General features: G+C 45.8%; 1 protein-coding gene across 1 annotated transcript; it reads left to right on the top strand.

The window, feature by feature from the left end:
* The first annotated feature begins 10273 nt into the window (after window positions 1-10273).
* On the top strand, window positions 10274-14690 carry LOC123115265 (uncharacterized). The gene is made up of 3 exons (XM_044536467.1): window positions 10274-11942; window positions 12078-12127; window positions 14228-14690. Exons 1-2 carry the CDS (start codon window positions 10274-10276, stop codon window positions 12110-12112), a joined length of 1704 nt encoding a protein of 567 aa, XP_044392402.1. The 3' UTR covers window positions 12113-12127; window positions 14228-14690.
* The last annotated feature ends 707 nt before the right edge of the window (window positions 14691-15397 follow it).

Genomic DNA, 15397 nt, shown 5'->3' with positions numbered 1-15397 from the left:
CTCCAAAGCCGCTTTCTGTGCCTCTGCAAGGTCATGGTCTTTCTTCTTCGGAGCCTCCTCCAGTTTATCTGCAAAAAAACAATGAGAGCAGAGTTGAGAATGGGCAGAGAGACAAAGACAGTCGTCAAGTTCTTACCAGCCGTACCTTTTACTTCGTCTTTTGCCTTTTGCAAGTCCTCCTGAGCAAGCTTCAAGTCAAGATTGAGCTGGATCTGTTTGTTCTCTAACTCAGTATAGCGAGCCATGAGCTCGCAAGATTTCTGCAAAGAGTTAATCGACAAAACATCAAAGACAGGTCACTTCCGAGTGACTAAGGAAAAATCATAGCATTTCTAAGACTACAACCGAATCAAAACATTCGACAGTAGTCTTGGGGACTACACCCAGTGGGTGCACTCAGTGTGCCCCCACTGGTTTTACCAATTTGGTTTGACCAGTCGACCAAAAGAGGCAAAAAGGTTATTGTCGGGGATATACCCCGCTGTGTAAACCGGCTGGAAGTTAACCCGGCAGGACTTGGCGGTTTATCTGAAGACCCCGCTGACACTTGGCGAGTTACTGGCGACCCGCCCTGACCTGGCGGTTTACAAGCAACCCACCTGGTCATTATGACTCACTGGTGATCCGGCGAGCAGGACAGAAGGATGACAAGGCCCAAGGCCCAGAAGGTCGGTTCACGTTTAATGGTGGGCCGGTTTAAGAGGAAATGCATGGGGAATATTTACCTTACAAGGAGTTAAGACCAGGACTTGTATCCGGTTTGTATTAGAGATAGACTAGTCCTAATCCTAATAGGACTCCACATGTAACCCGCCCCTTCAACTTATATAAGGAGGGGCAGGGCTCCCTAAAAAGGGACAAGCTACAAGCAAGAAGCAATCTCTAGGGCTAGACACAAAGAGCCGGTTTACGGCGTCTCCCTCGTGATGATAATGAGACCTAGCCACAAATAACATGTAGGGCTATTTCGGATGATGTTTCCCGGGGCCCGAAGCTGTCTAAATCCTCGTCTTGTGTGTTGATCTGCCCTGCGTCTCTCGTCCCACTCAACCCCTCTCAAGCTACCACATAGATGCGTTGGCCACACAACTAAGTCCTGACACTAAGGACATCTGCCGTGACAATTCCACGACAGTTGGCGCCCACCATGGGGCCTGCGCACGGTGGTGATGAGTTCTTGGAGGGATCTTTCACAGAGATCGAGAAGGTCGCAATTGGCCGGATGAAGAAAACTCGACAGGAAATAATCTTCGGCACCAGCCGGCTAATCCCATAGTTTGGAGTTTCTGTTGTGTGCCACCGACACAACGTGATCCGTCGAAGTCCGAAGTTAAGATCAATTTTTCTACAATCACTTGTCGCCGAGGTTGGCAGGAATTATGTTGCATCCGCTGGGCGCTATGTCAGATCAATCAACAAACGTGTGTGCAAGCAAGGATCCAACCCCGAGGTGGTTTCGTAAAGAGATTTGTTGTTACGGTTCAGAGTAGTATTACTTTGATTATGCTACTGCTCTCATGAAAGCGACACTACAGCAAAAATACTCCGCAACGGCTGTTCGTGTAAGGGGCTTGGAAGGTTCAGATTCGTTTTTAATCATTGCTTTGGTCAAGGTCAGCAACTAGCACTAGTACGCGAAGCTACTAGTAGTATTGGTTCAGTTTTTCAATCACCAAAAGACCACACCCCGATCTGTTCAACTAGGGTCGACCGGGAAACAATCACGACTCAGGAGCGAGTTATCTATAGGCACGGACTCCTACGTTTGACCTACCACTTCCTTGCACGACAAAAACGCCGCCGCTGTCACGGTCCGGTTCAGAGTCAGTCCTTGACTTTGCCGCCTCACTCCGAGCTGCACTCGGCTCCCAATCTTCCTCGGCCGCTGCGGCGCCTCGAGCTGCCAGATCGCCTGCTACTGCATCACCTCTGCCTTGGCACGAATCCCCGTGCCAAGTCGCTCCTGCGACATGCCGCTACGGCTGTGCTCCGGCCTCAGTCTCCGCCCTCCTCAGTGTACGAGTCAGCCTCCCAAGAGCCACTGGCTGCACCCTGCGCTTTAACCGCGGTAGCGTCGCGCCACGGCCTTCCGCGGCGTCAAATCGCCAAAACCGCCGTTGCGTCTCGCATGCTCGCCGCGGCCTACCTGGGCTGCCCCCGCGAGTTGCCGGGCCACTGCCTTATCAAAATGCTGCAGAATCGGCCGACCCGGATTACTCTGAGTTGTCGTTTTGTCACTTCGCTGTTAAACCGCCGGGGCTGAGTTACACCTGCACCTCTGAGCCGTCCGGCCTCATCCGCCAAGCTGCTAAACCATCGCCTGCCCTCAGGTCGACTTCCGATTTAAGCTGTTCAAGTCACCGCTTCCGCCGTCTCAAAAACGCTGCCACTGCAGTTTTTGAGCTGCTGCTATGATGATGCCTATGTTTCGCTGCAGTGTTGAGACGCCAGAGCCGCATTGAGCCGCCTCTGCCATGTTAAGTCGCCCGGGCCATATTGAGTTGTCGGTCTGCCTGAGCCGCCTCCGTTACGTTGAACGGATCACCCGTCATCTGAACAATCAGGTGATATCTATCCGTTTAAGTTTACTTTATTTAGCATATATTGCTTTTTGTCAAAGAACAATTATTCTGGCTTGCAATGTTTCTGATGCAGGACAATTGTTCACTACATCAACACAACGTGGTTGACTCGCCCGTCCACGCGGCTTACCGCGCCTGTGATTGACTCGCTCGTCCGCACCGATTTACAGCACCATGGCCGACTCGGCCGTGGTTAATTTCAGCTTCACCATGGTAATCATCAACTCCACGGTGGATAACCCCTGGCATGATATATCAGGTGAAATTCATCCAATATATTTTATATTACATATTGCCTTCTTTAAAATAGCAACTACTCCGGCTTGCAAAGTTATCTAATGCAGGACCCTAAACCGCCATATTGGTGCAAATTTAAAGGCCGTCAGAAAATTTCCGGCTGAAAATGAAGATTCCAGTTTAAAATCCGGTTCAAGGGAAAGATGTCTCCCGCAAAGCTTTGAAGCTCTCAATATCCGGTTTAATGTCCGGTTCAAGAAGGATTTATCTCTTGCAAAAGGTTAGAGGGTGCCAAAGAGGACCTGCTGCCATGATGCGCGGTTCAAACATGGGTATCATGCCTTATTGGCCTATCATATTATTGATCACTTGGGGGCTTGGTCATATCCGAACCATAGCTACACCTCTTGATCGGCGCAATGCCACAACATCACTTGGGGGCTTGGTCGTATCCGAACCATAGCAACACCTTTTGATAGGCGAAAAGCCACAGCATCACTTGGGGACTTGTGGTCACGTCTGAACCATAGTCACGCCTCTTGATCGGCCTAAGGCCACAGAATCACTTGGGGGCTTTGGTCGAATCCGAACCATCGTCACCCCTCTTGATCGGCATAATGCCAATGCATCACTTGGGGACTTGTGGTCACGTCTGAACCATAGTCACGCCTCTTGATCGGCCTAAGGCCACAGAATCACTTGGGGGCTTGGTCGAACCCGAACCATTGCCACGCCTCTTGATCGGCATAAATGCCACGGTTTCATTTGGGGACCTGGCTGACTTGAACCATAGCCACACCTATCGGGGGCTTGGTCGTGTCCGACCATGGTAACACCATCTGATCGGCTCAAATAAGCCTCTTTTGCAAATGGTTTTATCATTGCCTTTGCTTGAAATTTTCTTTTTTAATAAATATTTCTTCTTTGTTGCGTTCTTAAACCGACAAATTCACAGACCGGTTCGACTATCAGTTGACGGAACACGGTCAATTCTTAATCCGGAGGCTATTTGCCCGGTTTGATTTTTGGATTTTCTGTTACCATCCTATTATGGAGTAAACCGGTGTTTATCAACCCGGCTCGGCTTTCAACTACAAGTTGTCAGTACATGATCAAGTTATAATCCGGAGACTATCAGCCCGGTCTGGTTTGACTACGAGTCGCCAGTATTATATGTGGTTAAACCGGTGTTTATCACAACCTGGTACGGTTTTATCATAAACCGACACAATATGGAAGGAGTTATCAGTACTCAATATTTGGGTTATCACCCTTACTACAAAAGTTGGTAAACCAACGATATGATTCAATGTCACAGGTATGATATATTTCATATTCGATTATTCTTAAGTGCAGCCTTGGTTATAAACCCAGGTTATATGTTGGGCATTATGACCCGTCCGACGGTAAACCGCCAGGACACTTTAAACTTGTTGTATGCAGAAACAGGTTGAATAAAGCATGACTATAAATCACCGGTGTTTATTAACCCGGCCTGCCTTTCGACTATAAGTTGCCAGTATGATGATAAATTATCCAGTGTTTATTAAACCGGCCTGGTTTTAAGACGATAAGTCGCCAGTATATGATGAGAAATTATCCGGTGTTTATTAAACCGACCTGGCTTCGGACTATAAGTCGCCAGTATATATTTGGATGGCGCCATTGGAATCATGCGCTTATAAATGATTGGGTTATATTATTCAAATAGCCAAACTTGGCTGAATTTTCATTATGATATTGGATGAATAAGATTTTCATACCGGATTATATTATCTTGAATAGCCAACATGGCTAGATTTTTATTATGGTTATTAATATTATGATTAAGGTTTTCAAAGTCGCTTTACCGCAATGGATATTATTTTTTCGATGAATATGATTTATTTTGCAATGGAAGGAATAGTCCCGAGTCGCTGTAGGCTTATGACCCGGAATTATCAGTCATATAACCTGGCAATTTTTGGCAATGATAAACCGGCAAGTTCGTCATCTTCAAACCAGTTGAATATCAGATGAGTATTTCAAGACCCATATTTCTTAATCCGGCGCTTTGGAAGCCGACTCAAGTGGATTATTCTTCATACTATTTCTCTATGAGAAACCAATGTCAGCAAATTGAGTATGAAGCTGGCTTATTGACCTGGATTTTCTAGAAGAAGGAAATGGCAAGGAATTAAGGATGATCATATGCTGGTTTACAAGAATTCTTAACCCGGAGCATAATCTATCAAATTTGTTCTTGTATTTGTTTTACAGGATCAGTTTAACATGGATAAATCCAAATTAAACTGGGGGCTAATGTCGGGCATATACCCCGCTGTGTAAACCGGCCGGAAGTTAACCCGGCCGGACTTGGCGGTTTATCTGAAGACCCCGCTGACACTTGGCGAGTTACTGGTGACCCGCCCTGACCTGGCGGTTTACAAGCAACCCACTTGGTCATTATGACTCACTGGTGATCCGGCGAGCAGGACAGAAGGATGACAAGGCCCAAGGCCCAGAAGGCCGGTTCACGTTTAATGGTGGGCCGGTTTAAGAGGAAAGGCATGAGGAATATTTACCCTACAAGGAGTTAAGACCAGGACTTGTCTCCGGTTTGTATTAGAGATAGACTAGTCCTAATCCTAATAGGACTCCACATGTAACCCGCCCCTTCAACTTATATAAGGAGGGGCAGGGCTCCCCAAAGAGGGACAAGCTACAAGCAAGAAGCAATCTCTAGGGCTAGACACAAAGAGCCGGTTTACGGCGTCTCCCTCGTGATGATAATGAGACCTAGACACAAACAGCATGTAGGGCTATTCTGGATGATGTTTCCCGGGGCCCGAAGCTGTCTAAATCCTCGTCTTGTGTGTTCATCCGCCCTGCGTCTCTCGTCCCACTCAACCCCTCTCAAGCTACCACATAGATGTGTTGGCCTCGCGACTAAGTCCTGACACTAAGGACATCTGTTGTGACAATTCCACGACAGTTATGATCCTAAAACCATAGCTAATGGTCAGCGGTCAGCCGCGTAAAAAAAACAGTTCTTTATACTATAGTCGATTGCCAGCAGTCCACCATAGTCTCGGGGACTACACCCAGTGGGTGCACTAAGTGTGCCCCCCACCGGTTCTAAGGTTCCATTCGACTTCTGCACACACGACTGCAGCTCTGTCAACCCTGCTAGTCACTTGCAAGTCCCTTCAAATGTCCTGACAAACACTTGGGCAAGATCTTCCCAAGTGTAAATGCTGTTGGGTGCTAACTGATTTAGCCATGCTCTGGCCGAACCTTCCAACATAAGGGGCAAATGCTTCATAGCTACCTCATCGTTGCCGCCGCCAATCTGTACAGCCACTCGGTAATCCTCAAGCGAAGTGTCAGGCTTGGACTCACCGGTGAACTTACTGACTCCAGTCGCCAACCTGAAGTTGGGAGGAATCACCGCGGCTCTGATGGCTCTACTAAAACACTCTGGCCCTGAGACATGAACTCTGTTGCTGGTGGGTATATCTTTGTCTTGGCCTTCTCGGTGAGCTCTGTTCCTGTCGACCAAACCTTGAACGATAATGGATCTCGCATCAAAGCCTGGTTCTCTGGGGTCGACTGGAACCCTTCGCCCAACACTGTGCTGGCGTCTGTCATCCTGTTGCCGAGGAGCGTATGATCCACCTCTTGGGGGAGGGGTGGGCACTCGATGTCGATCATTGCGATCGAATCGGTGCTCATACAGCTCACGGCTCTTGTACTGATCATCACGCCGGCCCCCACGTTCCTCACGCCTCGGGGGCGATCTCAGACTATGGGCCGACTGGACTGAATTCGTAGCGACGGATCTGCTGTGAATCATGTTCCGCGACTGTGATACAACTGAGTTTTGATCTCCTGCTGCTCGGAGTAAATCTCTAATCTGTAGCAAACCTCTACCCGCCTTCGACTGGGAAGGCTGAATCGACTCTGCTATACGAGCTGCAGCTGCTAAATTCTGAATCGAAGTTTGATATACCTGAGTTGGTTGTTGAAAAAGCTGACATCGACTGGATTCTGGAACCCGTGGTTGCGCGCGCTCGCCGAGTACTCGCTGAAGGTTCTCCAGCCGAGTGCGCTCAGCCAGGTTGGCCAAGCGTGCATCCTCCAAGGCACGAGCCTCGGGGGTTTCTCCAACAATAGGAGTGTGAAGCGCATCCATGTTCCGGCGGCGAAGTTCCTCCCTCTGCAGCGAAGTGAGGGGTTCGGGTAGATACTCTTCGTGAGCTTGCGCCGGATCGCCTCCACCGTCACCTCCGTCGGTGCGGGGGAATCTAGGAGGACTGCGTGGTCCGTCGACCATCAGAACCTCTACCGCCGGATCACTGCTATCGCACTCGGACGCAGTCTCTGTGGAGCCAGTTGACAGATCGAACAGGCCGTAGAGAGATCGTCGGGCTCGATTGCCGCGACTTGGGGAGTGGCCGACTGGCGGGCCACCGCATGCCTCACCCACCGCTGAAGTCTCGACCGACCGGAGCGCTTGCGCCGGCGGGAGACTAGGAGTGAGGACGACACAGGAGCCGACCCATAATGGGTCGACGGTTGCCGCAGGAGGACGCCACAGACGCACGCGAGAAAGTGCGTTGCCCCGCAGACGGTAAGCGTGTCAACGTCGAGTGGAGCCTCCTGAAGCCAAGCGGAGTCGTCGGCGATGAACGTGAGCGCACCGAGACGGATCTCGCGGCCCTCGACCAAAACTCCACCTGAAACCATGATGAAGGAGATCGAAAGAATCCCAACTTCTCCAACAAATCGCTAGAACACCTGCCCCATGGTGGGCGCCAACTGTCGTGGTTCTAAATCTGACGGTAGAATGGGGGGTAGGTATGGAGAGGCAAGATCCTAACTATGGAGGAGTTGTATACGCAAGAGATTTACGAGTTCAGGCCCTTCTCGGAGAAAGTAACAACCCTACATCTCGGAGCCCGGAGGCGGTCGACTGGATTATATGCGTATGAATTACAGGGGTGCGAACACTTCTGCCTGTGGAGGGGGGTGGCTTGCATAGAGTGCGCCAGGACACCAGCAAGCCCATGTAGCAGAGGGTTTAAGGTACATTAAGACCAGGCGTTACTGGTAACGCCTTACATAAAGAGCCATCATGATCATAAAGACTACTTAATTACAGACCGTTTGGACACAGAGTGGCCTCTGAACTCCTGGTGGTCGAGTAAGTCTTCATGGTCAAGTGTCTTTGAATCTGTCGAGTGGAATCCTTCCAGGTCGACTGGAAGGCAGCTTCTATTAAGGATGTCTTTGGGGAGGGTACCTTGGAGAGGTCCATGGCCCTACCCTAGGTACATGACTTCATCATCGGTCACGAACGCAAGACTAGTTCGACATTAGCTGACCACCTCAGCAATTGGACACTAGTGATTATCATTAGCGCTAACAGTACATGAAGCAGTATGGCCACGCTATTTATTTATCATTCAATTTTTTTATTTCTTTTATAAATCGTGAATTAAAAAATGTTTGTCGATTTTGAGACAAAAAGTTCACAAACTTAAAAAAAAGTCCAACGATTTTGAGAAATAGTTCATCATTTTGAAGAAAAGTTCACCGATTTTGGAAAAAACTTTATGAAAAAGTTTTAAAAGTTCATCGTTTTCGAAAAAGAAGTTCATCGGTTTTCACAAAAAAATCATCATTTTCGAAAGAAAGTTCATCGGTTTTAAAAAATTCACCATTTTCGAAAAAAAGTTCATCGTTTTTTAAAAAAAGTTCATCCGTTTTGAAAAATAGTTCAGCGAGTTCAAAAAGTTCATCGATTTTGAAAAAAGTTCATCAGTTTAAAAAAATTTCATCGGTTTTGAAAAATAGTTCAGCAAGTTTGAAAAAGTTCATCGATTTTGTAAAAATCACAAAATTGACGGGAAAATTCATCACTCTTGAAAAAAGTTCATCGAATTTAAAGAAAGTTCATCAGATTTGGAAAACGTTCAACGAATATGAAAAAAAGTTTATCAAAATTCAAAAGGTACATTGGATTAGAAAAAAGTTCATCAATTTTAAAGAAAATGTGGATACATTCGAAAGAAAATCATCAAATGAGGAAGAAGGAAAATACAAAAAAGAAAAAATCAGAAAACAAAAAAACGAAAGAAAAGATGATAAGAAAAGAAAGTAATGGAATATAGCGCATAAGGTTCCTGTGGTGGGGTGGTTACCATGTTGCGATGAGATCCATGAAATCTTTGGTTCAAGTCCCAGCTCTTGCTGATTTTTTGCGCCGGCTGCAGGCGCCGGTTTGCGGAAAACAGTATGAACCGGCGCCTGCAGCGCTAAATAGGAAATGCCATCGAACCCAGGACCTTGCAACAACTTACTACGTCCGTAGCCACAGTAATACATTCGACTTCATGTCCAAGATAGCATCCGAGTTGATGTGAACAATGAGCCGCGATAGATTTTAACTTATTTTCAAATTTCAGACATTATTTCTTTGAAAAAATAAATTTCTCCAGCAACACCAACATTTTTTGAAGAAAGAGAAAGAAAATTTAATAAATAAACATTTTTTGAATTTACGATTTTTTTAGAAACGTGAACATTTTTTGAAAAACAGGAAAAGACTTGAAAAGTTGAACATTTTTTGAGAATAAGGAACATTTTTTCCAAATCATGAACATTTTTTAGAACAACGAACATTTTCTCCAAATCATGAACATTTTTTGTATTTGCGAAATTTTTTTGGAAACCTGATACTTTTAATTTGTGAACAAATTTGGCAGGCTGAAACATTAATTGAAATTACCAAACATTTTTTAGATTTATGAAAAAATGCAAACATTTTTTAAATTCTCATACTATTTTGAGTGTCAGAATGAATTTTCAAAACGTGAGCAATTTTAAAAATCTAGAACGAAATTAGAAGCCCGGAACATTTTCTCAAGTTTCCAAACATTTTTTGAAACCCGGAACAAATTTTCAAAACATGAACATTTTCAAAAGTTGCAAACAATTTTTCTAAACGGGAACATTTTTTGAAATTTCCCGAATTTCCGAAATTTGTGTACAAAAACTTAAGATGCGAACATTTTTCAAATTTCTGAAATTTTGTTGAAAAAGAAAACAAACAGGCAAACAGAAAAGGGAAAAACGAAAAAGAAAATACAAGTGGAAAAAGGAAAAAAAACAGTAAAAAACCGGTTCAGAGAACCTTCTGGAAGGTTCCCAAAACGCTTAAAACCAGATAGAATTGCTAGAAGGTTCCTAAAACCGAATCACGTATAATTGGGCCGGGCCAGTGGAGCGATCCGCTCGACATTATGACGCAACGAGCGTCCGTCCAATAGGGATTTCCTGGGCCTAGGGCCTACGACACGGCCCCGTCCGTGGTGGGCACGTTTTAGCTTGGCCCGATCCGTGCCAGCCCATCTCGCCAGGTTTGGGTACCACACGCGTCTTGCCTCATCAAAAAGGAAAAAAATCTGCCGATGTGCAGCACGATCTCCGTCGGCCACAAAATTCCCCATCGGTCATCCATAGGAAAACCTAGCCGCCCCCGCGCCCCGCCGCCGCCGCCGCCGCTCCAATCCCGCCCGCCCCACCCCCACCCCGCCCCCGCCCCCGCCCCCGCCCCCGCCCCGCGCCGGTTCCGTAGATCTACTGCCATAACAACCATGTCGGGTGATGCCGGCTGGCCGACTCTGCCGGGCCGCCTCGACGATGAAGATGGTGCCAGATTGCCGCCCGAGTGTCTGCTGGACCGGCGCGTTCGCACGGACTTCGACGATGACGATCAGCAAGACCTCATCGCCTTGCAACCCTTCAAAATCCTGAGATGTGTGTACAAGAAGGCGTTGGGGTTTCCATCCGAGCTGCAGACCCAGGCGGATGAGATGGTTCAGACCCTACAAATCGGTGTGCACCTCGCCAAGTCGCCGCCGGGTTTGTCCTGTCTGGGCCTTCGAGGCGGCAGCCCGATGACCAACATCGAAACCGTCCAGGACAGCATCGTCGTCCTCACCACCACTTTCCTCCATGATTTTGACTACACCTTCTATCTGGTCTATGAAGCCTCCAGTGGTTCGCTCCACATGATCCCCATGCCAGAAAATCCTTGTTTCATTCTCACAGGGCTCAGTGCTAGCATGCTCATCGCGAGGTCATTCTACACTGCCGACTACGCGCTGGTTGTATTGGGCAAGCTGGACGGGCAAGAGGGGGATGTTCCGTTGGTGTGGCTGTCTTCATCCTCGTCACCATCTTGGTCTGAGATCAAGACCACCGTCTTCAGCCAACCCCCCTCATTGATGCTGCACTATGCTGATATGGGCTTTACTATCGGATCCATGGCCTGCTGGGTGGACCTCCTGCGCGGTGTCGCATTCTCTTGGTGCAACACCCTCTTCCCCAAAGACTGTCGCAAGGAACCCACGCTTAACTTTGGCTTCTTTTCCTTGCCCAGAGAGTTGCCTGGAGCAGATCACTGTCGCGGCAACACCCGGGTGGCACAGCCAGAAGCCTACCGCACCATAGGCGTCGTCCAAGGTTTCATCAGGTTCGTCTCCATCGACGGCTTTCTCGACTATGTCGACCTCAAGGACCGCACCTTGACAGTCTGGAAGCGAACGTTGAACCGTGTGTGGCAGTTGGAGTACAAGCTCAGTCTCGAGACCCTATGGGGGCTCCAGGGATTCGGCGACTTGCCAAAGAACCTAACTCCCATGTACCCTCTCCTTAGCACAGAGAATACGGATATTGTCTACTTTGCACTTGGGGAATATCTGGAGAACCGGCGCAGGTGGAAGTTTATCCCAATATGTGCACACTATCTACTCGCGGTCAACATGCAGAGCAACACAGTCCAGGCTTCCATATCTCTCGCAGACTGTTTTGGCAGTCCTGACATCCCAGACCTTGTTTCTTCTAGTTTCAGCCGGTATGTCCATGTCGTGGGGCATGATCTACACATTATGATGATGGACACGATGAAGCAAATGGCGTCGATCCATTTGGACCCCATTGACTATGATGAAAGGGAGGCTCGGAAGGTGATGAGGGAGAGCCCATTCAACTGGCAAGGAACTTTGAAGGACAAACCTATCTTTTATCCAGCTCGCTACTACTCGCAACCATCATTGCTTCGTCTCACCCAATCAGGTAGTAGCCTGCTAATCAAACATTCATGTCATTAACTGTGTAGAATAGTGCTCAACATTATTTTTGTCACATGTGTAGCTTGAATTAATATGACATTTATTCTCGGTGCTGAAGATATTTACTTCCTTTTCACAGCCACTGCAGACATCATTCCGGAGATATCAGGGTGACATGTTGTCTTTTTGGTAAGTGCATTCCAATTCTTTCTGATTTAAGCCTCTGAGATTCCAAAATACTAAAAAACTAAACTCTGCTTCACCGCGTTTACAAAATTCAAACTCTCAAAGAAAAAGCAAAAAACATTCTAGAAACATTGCACAAAGGGAAAAGTACACTGATGCAGGTCAGCTTGCAGGTGGGATGACTTGCGGGCATCCCGCATCTTTCCACATAATTATGTGGGACTAAACGGGCTGCCAACATAATATATGTCGGTTGCCGCATACCCACTGACTACACGAAAGAACAATTGTGGGCTAGTGATTGTACAGCATGTCCACCTCCCATAGCAGTACAAAACGTACCCACATATTCCACATACCGCATACTCCACTATAGGCTGTAGCAGTACATTATTTGAGGACAGAGCATGGTGGTACACAGGCTAGAGGATACACAGCTAAAACCTGTAGGTCAAAACATCTAGATTAAATACGTTTGTGTTCATTCCAGGATAATTTCACCAAGGTGGCATGTTGCCATTTTTGCTAAGAGTCTATTTTTTTGCGAATTCATTTTTTTCTTAGAGTCAATGCGTGGTCATTTTGCATATTTAGGTTCTAAACCGTTCGCCCTTCAACGAATGGTGCATAATCTGACTTTAAGTGACTCTCGCAACATATTCATAATTTCATATTGCACTTTAGTTTTCTTAAAAGCGCTGGAACGATTTCATCTTTGACATATATAAAGAAGTGCTTCTTGGTCATATATGTCTTGCCTTGGTTGCTAGTATTTCATGATTACCTTGTTTAGCAATTGACATCGTTTCAAAATCCCTTTGTATGAACTTTTCACATGAATATGAGCTCGCAATTGATGATTTTCTGTAGAGTAAATCGGCTCGGAAAAAGAGAAAAAACTACTTTTAGCTGGCGTATTGTTGGTTGGTTACAAATTCCCGTGCAGTCTTCCAATCATATTGAGCAGCATCTTCAGAGACTATGTTCATGACGGTACAGATGTAGTAGTAGAAGCATGGGTACAGATGCCAAATCTGTCAAGGCTCTCCAGAGACCTTTTAATAATATAGTTCAATGCAAGGAATGAATAGAGGCAACATCTAATTAGACTATTAGTTTCCCTACCATAATAATTGGTAATCATATAGCTCAAAATTTATCACCATAGAAAATATTAATACTGGGTGATGCCATGAAGCATTGTTAGTGTCAGAAACATAACAAATCTTGGAAAGAAATGGCCAATTGCACAAGTTGTTTGAATATTTGCACAAGTAATTATGTTACATGATTTTCTTATGAAAATGGATTAATCAAATTCAATTTGTCATACCGTCGTACTCTCCTTAACCTTCTCTACTGATTTGATAGTAATATTTTCATTCCTAAATACTTAAACAGTAGGCCCTGACATGAGCAGTGCTGACTCAAAAGGACTCATTTTTTTTCCTAAACAACTACAGCTATTTTGAGCATTTCATATCTTATAACTAGAGTATCCATATTGTTCTCTGCTATAGTTAATTTTTTTTCTTTTTCTAGAAGCCAAATTGTGGTCATGCTGATGGTTGGGATTAATTACCATAAATCATACAGATTGTACTTCAAACCTACGTATTATGTAACCCTCTATTGATTGATTGTGACCAGCAAGTAGAAAGTAGTGGCATTGCAATGCATATCAGTGCTGCAGAAAAGTGTTCCTTTTAAGTTTTAACCAAGCATGCATTTTCTAAAAAGTAATGCTTGGTGTGAGATGGAATTGATCACAATAGCACCTTTAGTGTAATTAATGATATATTATTTTTCACTTGCGCCTCCCCCTGTGCTTGTGATGGCTTTGTCCATTATCTGTTATTTTCTTCATAACAAAATGCAGTATTGGCTGCTAAGCTTAATGTTTTATATCTCTAGTTAGGCAATCACGGTGGTAAAAGTACTTTAGGAAAGCAGTCTTTTTTTCTACATATTCGTTCCTGCTAGTTAAATATATTATTGTTGCAGTTCATTTGATTAGCTCATGAGTAAAATTTGTAAGTACTGTATGGCACTTAGATGGTCTTGTGCTTAAACTGAATCGTATATTTTTTTCATCTTTTCCAGCACATGAAGATCGATGAGCAAGAAGCACTATAACTCGAGGAAAAGGAAATAACTTCTGTATCATGTACCATCCAGATATAACAAAACTGATGCAATTCAGTGGGGATCATCTTCAGTCGTTCATACTCTGTCTCGCTGATCAAGTTCTAGAAATGATCATGTCATGTTATGTATCACTTGATATATATGTACGTCTCTTGTGTACTTGAATTGGGCTCCAGTTTGACATGTACTCAAATATTTGTGCGTGGGTTGATCCACTTTGACAGGTACTCGCTCCGTCTGGAATTACTTGTTGCAGAAATTGATGAAAATGGATGTATTTAAAACTAAAATACATCAGATACATTTATTTCTCCGACAAGTATTTTTGGATGGAGGGAGTATTCAAATATTTGTGTCTGGGATGGTCCAGCTTGACATGTATTACCTCTGTCCCAAATTAGTTGCCTTAATTTTATCATGTGCTCAAATATTCGTGACAGATATTTACTTACCAACATGTTAAGTTTTTTTGCACAACTGGGCATCTAGTAGAAACAACTATTGTAATTAAATATCAAGATATGTATTTTTTTTTCATAAAACTACTGAACAACACAGGCGCCTTTGGATTGTGATCTCGTGGCTGTGATTGCAGTCGACTTTATCTTTTGATTTTTATCCCACCCTGCTCCCGCGTACCACTCCTGCTTTTCAATTTTCGTGCGATCGCCCCTGCATTCTTTCGTGTCTGTTTTCTTCCACGCATGTAAGAGCATCTCCAACCGTTGGCCCCTCAGGGGGCGCCTAAAATCGCCGCCTGAGGGTGACCCGGCGCAAAAAATGGGCCTAGGGGCGAGTTGGCCACCAGGGCTGGCCCAGGCGCGGGAATTTTTTTTTTAGGCAAACTTGAGCTAAAACACGTCAAATTTCGGTAAACTTGGGCTTATATTCGCAAACTTGGGCTAAAACACGCCATTACAAAAACTAATAAAAAAACTTGCTGAAGGCCCAGAAGTCGCCGTCGTCGCCGCCATCGTCGACCTTCTCCTGCTTGACTCGGGCGCCCCTGCTGGACCCCTCCCCGGCTGGTGGCGGCGCGTCGTCGTCGTCGCTGTCGTCGATGATGACGACTCCGCCTTCGTCACGGCCTCGGCGGCGCTGCACTAAGTGCTGCAGGGCGGCGCG

The sequence above is a fragment of the Triticum aestivum genome, chromosome 5B, assembly GCF_018294505.1.
Source record: "Triticum aestivum cultivar Chinese Spring chromosome 5B, IWGSC CS RefSeq v2.1, whole genome shotgun sequence".
NCBI lineage: Eukaryota > Viridiplantae > Streptophyta > Magnoliopsida > Poales > Poaceae > Triticum > Triticum aestivum.
Note: the sequence above shows the minus strand (reverse complement) of the source record. Positions and strands in the feature narration are given on the sequence as shown.

Coding starts and splice junctions, on each gene's coding strand:
- LOC123115265 (XM_044536467.1), top strand. CDS start 10,274: ATGTGCAGCACGATCTCCGTCGGCCACAAAATTCCCCATCGGTCATCC. Junction 11,943..12,077: donor GCTTCGTCTCACCCAATCAG/GTAGTAGCCTGC, acceptor TCCTTTTCACAG/CCACTGCAGACATCATTCCG.